Source organism: Schistocerca nitens, chromosome 5 (genome assembly GCF_023898315.1).
Source record: "Schistocerca nitens isolate TAMUIC-IGC-003100 chromosome 5, iqSchNite1.1, whole genome shotgun sequence".
In the NCBI taxonomy this organism is placed as follows: domain Eukaryota; kingdom Metazoa; phylum Arthropoda; class Insecta; order Orthoptera; family Acrididae; genus Schistocerca; species Schistocerca nitens.
Window position 1 is genome coordinate 372867077 of NC_064618.1, and position 10183 is coordinate 372877259.

A 10183-nucleotide genomic window follows, 5' to 3' on the forward strand; every position below is an offset into this window, starting at 1 on the left:
AATCTTCACTTAAAGAATGGTGGATAGATGGGTTTCAAGGAAAATAATTTTCACGAACAGGGATCAAGTCTTCCAAAAACAGCACTGACCATATTTTTTTTGATATTCGTGCAAGAGATGATTTTGCAAAAGTTCTATTTGCTGAGATATAGCCGGATTACATCTAGAAAAGAATGGAAACATTGAGCTCAAAGAAAGGTGGCCTGTCGTTAAGTCCAGAGATGCTTCACATGCATGTCGGCAATGTGGAATGCTTTTGCTTGAAAAAGATGTTATGGTTTGTGCGAGGGCCAATGTCTTTTAAAGATCTTTAAAAAATTAGGGAATTATACACATTCAGATAGGCATGTGAGGAAAAAGGTTTATTGAAATACCATCAATGGAGGAGGAGGACAGGCAGTGCAGATCAATGACAAAAATGAGAGACTTTCGCCTCATTAGTAGCAACGTGTGGGCTTTCAAATCCCCAGAAAATGTGGCAAAAAGAATACAACAATGACACAGCTGAAGATCCATTGTGCAGATTTAAAACCTGTAATGCTAGATACAGTGAAGAGCTCATAACAACTGCAAAATATTTATCTTACTACTGTGGATTGAGAAGACCAGCTAGAAATGAAAACGTTTGTTGCAGTTCATTATGAGAAATGAGCTGTGACACTACTCATTGCAGCAGCAACTCCATGAATAATACGTTCTGCAATTAAATGCAGACCAGACAACAGTTTTTAATAATGTTATGCAATAAATTGAGACAGCTGCAGGTGTGTGTGGGTTTTTTTTTTTTTTTTTTTTTTTTTTTACGTGCTCTGGGAGGAACTGGTAAGATTCTTTTAAATTTCCTCTTAGCCCAAAGTTGCAAAAATAAGAGATCTGTTGCAGTAGGCTCTTCTGGAACAGCTGCCACACTACTTGATGGTGAACATACAGCTCAAGAAGAAACACCTGTTTATAACACTGACAAATGTTGCAACAATGTAAGCTGTGGATTGAGATGAGTGTCCAGTGTCTTATACAAGATCAATTGAAGCGTTAAATCACACCATGCAAGGTATTTAAAACAACTAAATTGTCATTGGAGGGATTGTCATATTATTGACGGGCAATTTTAGATACTCTTAACTTCAATGAAGTAAATGCATCAACCTTATGGCAGCATGTTGAAAGATTAAGTTCAACAAGAAGTATGCACTTACAACTGCACAGTGACACAGAATCAGAAAAGTCTGCAGGAGCTGTTCCGAAAATTGGCAGAGGTCCTATTGATACAAATGCTAATGGCATGATTATATTAGAATGTGAATTGTATAATGTTGTTCGTACTGCAGAACAATTGGTGAGCAAAATTTATCCTGAACTGCAAGCAAATGTGGTGAAATAAAGGAATGGTTGTGTGAAAGGGCAATTTGTGGGTGCCGGTTAATGAATTTGTATGACAGATAAATGAAAAAATTGTCACAGGTAGTAGGAGTTATTGTAGAATATCTGTCTGTTGATAATTTATGGATACTGAACAAACATACCCTGCAGAGATTTCTTAAATCTTTGCAATTGTCAGGAGTGCCTAATCATAAACTGATATAAAGGTCGGTGTTCCAATCTTCCTAATGGGACCAGATTGTGTAACAGTACATGCGAATTGCACATCAGGGCTGAAATATTGTGAGCGCTATTACAATTAGTGGCACAGCTAAAGGAGAAACTGTTTTTATTCAATGAATCCCGAATATACTCAACGGGGTTGTCTTTTCAATATAAGAGTGACAAAAACCTTTGATGTTACAGTCTTTGAAAATCTACATTATATTATCTACATTAGATATTCAATACACAATACATCAATTAATATTACAAACATCAGTACATTACATTCATCTCATGACACACAGTGAAGCAAAAATTTCCTCATTAAAGAACGTTCTAATAATGAATTCATGTTGCCATTCCAGTGATTTTATTATTTTGTTTTAAATATCTTATTATTATCTAACATGAAGGATATTTGTCTTTAATATTATTTTTAGTTAAAACTTTCCCTTTAAACAATGAGTAAAAATTTGGCAAATTCTTCTTTATCAGAATGACATTTTAGCTAGTGCACTGCATTCCTCTTCATTATGGGGAAAAACATTGTCTGGGTTGAGGAAGTCCACTGTTAAGGCATGAAGTGCAGTCCTCTTGATACTCGCCAACTTATGTCTAATTGTGACCCATTTTGCTTTCGTATTTATACATGTAAATCTGTGTTCTTCACTGTCAATAAGCATACATGTGGGTTGCTTGGATGGACCAGTGGGGTTTATTGTGTATAGTTTGGAAATATTTGGAATTTTCCGATTGACCATGGTGTACCGCTGGGGCCGTCGCATCCATTGGTAATTGTTGAATATGAATGTTGTTCTATATTGCCTGCCAGTTTGTACCCTTGTTTTTCTTCTGCTATAATGTTCCCAGCATTGTGCTCCAGTAATTTATAGGATAATTCTTTATGTTCGTTAGTTTATCTGACGTTATCACTTGCATATAACTGCATTCAACAAGAAAATGCTTCATGTGATAGTCATTTCAGTATGTGGTTGATGTTGATAAGTGGAATGAGGCTAACCATAGCTATTTAATTTATAAAATGTGTGTTGAGGCTAGTAGGCATGTTTCTCCACTTGTTAAGCATCTTCTTGTAGACATAGGAGAGGTTGAAGCCACCTTGTTTGGTTGCTAGTGTCAGTGTGTGGTATTGGACTTCAAAAATATGACAGCAGCTTATAAAGTGACATAGCACTGACATAATTAATTTGGTGATGTCACAAGTTGGTGGGAGGACTTGTGCCATGTAGTTAATTTTGTGTATTAGAGACACATTAACCTAGTGCAATTTTTTTTTTTTTTTTTTTTTTTTTTTAATTTGCCAGGTTTTCTGATCCTGTGATTTTGAATGCAAGCAAGTATGCTGTTCAGTAATTTGCTATAATTTGCAGAAATTATTTGGCCCATTCCTTCGGAAGATGGTGCACAGGTGTTGCAAGTTATTAATTCTTCTAAATGATCTTTGTACTTGTGCAGATTTTCAATGGCTAGATATTCATTTTCCCTGATCTATATTCAGTTTTGCACTAGACACCATCTCATATGTCTCTGTAATGACAGAGGTCATTGCCGTCTCGTTATTGTTAAAAGCTAGGAAGCCTACATCACCAGCATAAACCTTGCAGATGATATGTTGTCCACATGTTGTTAAGCTTTGAAGTTGTTGGGGCAAAGTTGCCAACAAAAGTTCACTGGTGATTGCAAAAAGTGTCACTGACACTGACAACCATGTCTTACTGAATTTTTTATTTCAGTGTTGCTGCTTGGCTGATCATTTATAATTATTCTATAGGTGGATGATGTGACTTACCAAATGAAAGCGCTGGCAGGTCGATAGACACACAAACAAATACAAACATACACACAAAATTCAAGCTTTCGCAACAAACTGTTGCCTCATCAGGAAAGAGGGGCCTCATCAGGAAAGAGGGAAGGAGAGGGAAAGACGAAAGGAAGTGGGTTTTAAGGGAGAGGGTAAGGAGTCATTCCAGTCCCGGGAGCGGAAAGACTTACCTTGGGGGAAAAAAGGACGGGTATACACTCGTGCGCGCGCGCACACACGCGCACACGCACACGCACACACACACACACACACACACACACACACACACACACACAGAGACACAAGTCTTTCCGCTCCCGGGATTGGAATGACTCCTTACCCTCTCCCTTAAAACCCACTTCCTTTCGTCTTTCCCTCTCCTTCCCTCTTTCCGGATGAGGCAACAGTTTGTTGCGAAAGCTTGAATTTTGTGTGTATGTTTGTGTTTGTTTGTGTGTCTATCGACCTGCCAGTGCTTTCGTTTGGTAAGTCACATCATCTTTGTTTTTAGATATATTTTTACCACGTGGAATGTTTCCCTCTATTATATTCTATAGGTAGTATTTTTAAAAATATTTTGTATCACCTATCACCTCTGTGAAACAAAATGGAAAATTCATTCATTGCGTTGTGTGGAAAAATGATGGTGACTGACTCAGTCAAAGGCTTTGGTGAAGTGCAAGGGTATAAGGGCACAGTTTGTTCAGCAGATTTTCACTGCTGCTATGTTATCTCTGCACGAAGCTTTTATTTATTTATTTATTTTTATAATGGTTTTTCCTTTGCCGGCACTTGTTTGATATTGTCCTGTTACTGCTTTCAGCCATCAGCTTAAGACGCGAGTGAAGATTTTAAAATCAACATTCAGCAGTTTTATGGTCTCAAGTTATCTATGGTATTCTTAGCCAGGTTTTTCAGTATTAAAACTATAGTGTCGTCTTTAAATTCTTTGGGACTGTGAGCTAATGCGGCACATGTATGTACAGTCTATTAATAAGTAATTTATCAAACAGAAACTGCACTGAGCCAGGAGAACAAACGCTAGTTGCAGAATTTGGTACAAGAAGTAACCAAAGAAAATATATAGTGGCATTATGTGTTATTTGTTATTTAGTTCCTTCCTCTTATTATTTATTGCAGTTAATATTATCAACTGTAACAGGCCATTTTAGTTTATTTAATCAATATGCACACAAGAGCCTACATCGTACATACCTGGATTGTATTTTTTTGTTGATTGTAAACTAAATTGGTAGTTCTAATATGTTGTCATACTCCTCAACCTAAATCTTTTCATTTGTTCTGACCTAAATGTTTCTCAATGTCAGTGCAATTTTAGCAACAGACTAAATGTGAGCCTTATTTCAACAGCTATTCTTTCATGCAGATTTAGTGCTAAATGTGAGCCTTATTTCAACAGCTATTCTTTCATGCAGATTTAGTGCTCCACAGTTAAATCTGCGACCTTCAATAACACTCGGTATTCAATTATCACTTTTCGTTATACATGGTCATACTCAATTGCTGTGATAATATTTGGTGAAACTTAGGTACGCAGCACACACTTTTTCCACAGAAAATTGACAGCTGAAAAGAAATTCTAATTGGACCCAGCAAGTGTTGGAATGCATTTATATTAGTATTGCTACATTATGACAAATCCGTATAGAGTTTATGTTCCCTTAGCCATACGACAGGGCCACTCAGTATATGCGTGCCACAAAATGAGAGCACGCCATTTGATACAGAGTGCAAAAACTGCCTGCGACAATGCATGCAAAGCAAGTGATGGGCAGCCAGCTCCATTCAATACAAAAATGGACACAAACATAACATTCGTATTTCCATCAGTCTCAATAATGGAAGATGGGTGTCGAATTGTCAAGGAGGAGAATTCCTAAAATAATTTTTTGGACTCCACAATGTGCTTTGTGTTGACCAGTAAGAAAATTTAAGACGTCATCCATCCCCTTTTATTCCACCTGGAATAAAAATGTAGCTTTGTTTTAAAATCCCTGTACCACTTTCAGATTTTGTGAACGATTGATTATAATAGTTTTTAATCTAGAAGTGTTTCCTCAAAAATTGAGTACCTAGATTGATCTTTGGTGGCTTTAAAATCAGGAGCAGTTTCATCAAGGATAGAAATAATGTAAAAACAGGGATTTCAAGTGTGCCCACATGTTTAAGAATTGGCAACTACACTGTGGAAAGATAATAGTACCTAACTTTGTTTTATTCATATAGCAAGAAAAGTTCTGGCAGAATGTAAATAATTTAGGAGTAAAGGAGACATACACTGCAAGAAAAGTGCTGGCAAACTGTAAGTAATTCAGTAGTAAAGGAGACACATACTGAACAAGAGAAGTGTTCTCTCTCCCCCCCTCTCTCCCCCCTATCTCCCCCCCTCTCTCCCCCCCTCTCTCCCCCCCTCTCTCCCCCCCTCTCTCCCCCCCTCTCTCCCCCCCTCTCTCCCCCCTCTCTCCCCCCTCTCTCCCCCCTCTCTCCCCCCCTCTCTCCCCCCCTCTCTCCCCCCCTCTCTCCCCCCTCTCTCCCCCCCTCTCCCCCCTCTCTCCCCCCCTCTCCCCCCCTCTCTCCCCCCCTCTCTCCCCCCCTCTCTCCCCCCCTCTCTCCCCCCTCTCTCCCCCCCTCTCTCCCCCCCTCTCTCCCCCCCTCTCTCCCCCCCCAGATGTTGAGTTTCCCGAATTCAGGGTTTTGAAAGAAAGTTCAGCCAAAGACGTGCAACTATTTATTGGAGTATATTATCTATTTGCTTTGTTGCAGTTTCAAAACAGTAGCAACAAAAACAGGACCAAGGGAGACAGATGCAGAGAGGATTGCGGGGAAAGGGTTAGAAGGAAGGACAGATAGGAAGAAGAAAAGAACCAGAGAAATGGCGGAACTTGGGGAGGGGGAAGATATAATAAATAACCACTCTGTATGTTCACTATAAAAAGAAAATATTGCAAATATTCCACCTAGTGGGAACAGAGATACAATAGGTGTTACCGTCAATCTCCCCCCCCCTCCCCCCGCCAAGTACATTGGTATCAAAGTACTTAAGTTGAAGTATGCAGAATAACAAGTCCATTTCCTCTGTGTTCCTTTCTTCTTATCTTCCCATCGAGCGAGGTGACGCAGTGGTTAGCACACTGGATCACATTCGGGACGATGGCGGTTCAATCCCACGTCCAGCCATCCTGTTTTAGGTTTTCCGTGATTTCCCTAAATTGCTCCAGGCAAATGCCAGGGTGGTTCCTTTGAAAGAGCACGGCCAACTTCCTTCCTCATCCTTCCCTAATCTGATGAGACTGATGGCCTCACTGTCTGGTCTCCTCCCCCACAACCACCCAACCAAACCCTTATCTTTCACACAAAGAAACCATAAATCTCTCTACTGAGTGAGACACTTAGGTTAAAGCTCTTGATTTGTGTTTGGAAGGAGGAGCTTCAAACTCTCCCGTATTCATACAGATTTAGATTCTCTGTGGTTTGGTTCCTGTTAGCCCTTCCTATCTGTGCTAGTATTGCTTTTTCTGTAATGGCATCATTATAGATTTAACATTAATCCTAATCTTTCTTCCATTTTCATAAGTACCTTCAAATTCAGTGCATAGAATATTAATAGTTATCACAAAATAAAGAAGAGGCTTTTAATCTGTGAGACAGCACTAAGATAACTCTTAAATATATGAAGGAACTTTAGAAAGTAAGCTAAAAATTATTATGGCAACCAAGTAACTTTTATTGAATGCCGTGTTGTACTCAAGTGAGCCAAATACATGACACTGTTTTTAATATAGTCACCAAGTATCTATAAACAGGAATAATGTTCTACCAATCACCTAAAGAAATCTGCCATTAGAGAACCACTGCTTGAACATTCTCATTGTTGGAAAATCTTTTTATGCCAAGATGTTCTGTCAGCTTGCCAAAATGATTGAATGTTTTGTATTCTAAGCCTCTTTCTGCCTTCATATTTTTGATGAATGACATTTTTGTGTCTCTTGACAGGGCTGCTTGGTTTTATATTTTTTTTAATTTACTAGACCGTATCGAGCACATCCTCGTCTTTTGCTGTCCTATAGAAGATACATAAAATAATACCTAATAAATGCTATAGCTTATGTGTTTAGGGAGTTGTAATGTATCTTTAGTTGTGTGTATTTTGAGTTGGACTGTTCAGTACTTACAAGCCTTTACAGATATTTTTCTCAAATATTCTATTAAATTTATATATTTTCTAGGTAGTCCCATATGATTATAAATGAAGCAAATCATGCTTTCAGGTTTCTGCGATATATTTTGTTGTTCAAAATGCCAGATATCACTTCTTGTGTTTTTTTAGTGTGTGTGATCTCTCTATTTCTCTTGCCACTTGATATATATATATATATATATATATATATATATATATATATATATATATATATATATATATATATATATATATAAATGAAACATAATGAACTTTGTGCTATTATTATTTACACATTGTACTTTTATATTAAGCACATTTTTAACATTGGATGAGAGCAATATAGAGATTACACATATTACAAAAACCAAAGGTAAAATATGCAAGAAATGATACCTTTGACATTTTTGGCATCTTTGACAACAAAATATGCCACGTATATTTGAAAGCATGATTTGCCTCATTTATAAGCATATGAGTGTGTGCTAGAAAGCATAAATTCTTTATAAGTACGTACTGAACAGTGCAAACATATACATGTAATTATAAAAACATTCCAACACCCATAACATAAAGCCCATACCATTTATTCTGTATCATTTCTATGTATCTGCTATATGACTGCTGATCATGAGCATTTGCTTGATACTGGTCTGGTAAATTAAATAAATAAAAACAAAGAAGCCGTATAGTCATAATAAAAATTTCTTCCAAAATAGGATGGAATTGCATGGTGCAAGATCTTAACAGTATTATGGATCAACATCACCGATGTCTGTTGCAACCTGGGTCAAATTGTTGGCACCATCTCGCTGTGCTGGACACAAAATTTGATTTTGCCCATATACCAATAGAATTGTGAAATTTAGATGTTTTACATATAAGAATCATACTGTCTCATTAATTGAACTTTGGAGTACGATGTCAGTTACCACACCATTTCACTCCCACACTGTGACGTAACTGTTATCCACACCACAGCCTAACTGTGCCTGCAAGAAATCCAGAACAGACACACTCTTATATGACAGTGTACTACGCTTGTTGTGCAATTGTCTTAGCATGGGGCTACGTATGTCACTTAATTTCTGAAGTCCCTACACACCTTACCATACAATATTTTAGGTCTTATATATTGTGCCTCTTTTTATTTCTTTGTGCCTGTGTAATTTGCCTTGAACTTTTGGTTTAATAATTTTAAAGTATATGATGACTATTGTTGTTGCATTTATTGTTGTTATTTCCAGGGCTTCTATCGGGGAGGAAAATTTGTATTTAGCTTTAAAGTAGGTCCTAACTATCCTCATGAGCCACCTAAAGTGAAGTGTGAAACTCCAGTATATCATCCGAACATTGACTTGGAAGGGAATGTTTGCCTTAACATTTTGCGAGAAGATTGGAAGCCAGTGTTAACTATTAATTCTATTGTTTATGGACTACAGTATTTGTTTTTAGTAAGTATTATTTGGATATAGGTGAATTACATTTTTAAGTATATTTCAAAATTAGATTATTAATTTAAAACTCTTTGCAGGAGCCTAATCCAGAAGACCCACTTAACAAAGAGGCTGCTGAAATGCTGCAAAACAACAGACGTATTTTTGAACAGAATGTGCAGAAAGCAATGAGAGGTGGTTATGTTGGTTCTGTATACTTTGAAAGGTGTTTGAAATGAAAAACTGTGAATGGAACACACAACTTTTTTTTTCTGAAGAAAGATGTGACCTATGGTCTAGCAACATGGGTTTGATTAAAGTATTATTTAAGCCAGCACATTATAATGCTTCGGCCAGACAGGTCACTTGCTTGAGAAAGTTTTTATTTAAACCAGCTTTCAGTACGAACTCTGAAGTTTCTTCCATTTGTTAAATAACCATATTCACTGACAGGAACAAGTCCAAATTTTTGAAAGTGAGGTGTAATGTGTGTGTGTGTGTGTGTGTGTGTGTGTGTGTGTGTGTGTGTTATCCATAAAATCTGTTCTGTGAATTATTTTGTCCACACAATTTTTTAAAAAGGTTTTTGTTTTTGCCATATAAAAGATTGATTTTTAACCCACATTTAAAATGCATTGAAATGGAATTTAGCTTTATTACAATCATTGTTGTAACATTTTGCCAAATAGAACAAATGTAAGCTCGAACTCATTTCAATAAAGTATATCTCAAAAAGTGTAAATTAAACAGTTGGTAACTGTTCTTGAAGATTAGTTGATTTATACAGTGTCCTGTAAATTCCTTTCTAAATAATAGGCTGACAGTGAGGAATTGCAAAATATATTTGATACCATTGATCAGATTGTGTTGCATCAGTTTTTGTTAGTGTGGAAAAAAAAAATCACCTTCTGCAAATAAATGGATCATACAAACTCATATTTGTAGTAATGTATACTATTGCACAACATCCATATCCCAGCATAATATAAATTTTCTTCCTTATACTGAATGTAAAGGTAAGTTCCTTCAAATGCTGCTACTGTAAAACATTGTGGAGAGGAGCCATGCCACTGAGATGTCTTTCAGGTGCCATAGTGGCTGGTATATATTATCATCGTATAAATTTCTCTTTTTAAAAGTGTA

At 37.0% G+C, this 10183-nt stretch overlaps 1 protein-coding gene across 1 annotated transcript in view; it reads left to right on the plus strand.

The window, feature by feature from the left end:
• The window catches only part of LOC126260089 (NEDD8-conjugating enzyme Ubc12), a 35843-nt gene extending 26056 nt beyond the window's left edge, over positions 1–9787 (plus strand). The window contains exons 3-4 of the mRNA XM_049957302.1: positions 8852–9058; positions 9139–9787. Of these exons, the coding sequence (XP_049813259.1) occupies positions 8852–9058; positions 9139–9279 (348 nt within the window). The 3' untranslated portion in view covers positions 9280–9787. The remainder of the gene's footprint in view (positions 1–8851; positions 9059–9138) is intronic.
• Positions 9788–10183: the final 396 nt, after the last annotated feature.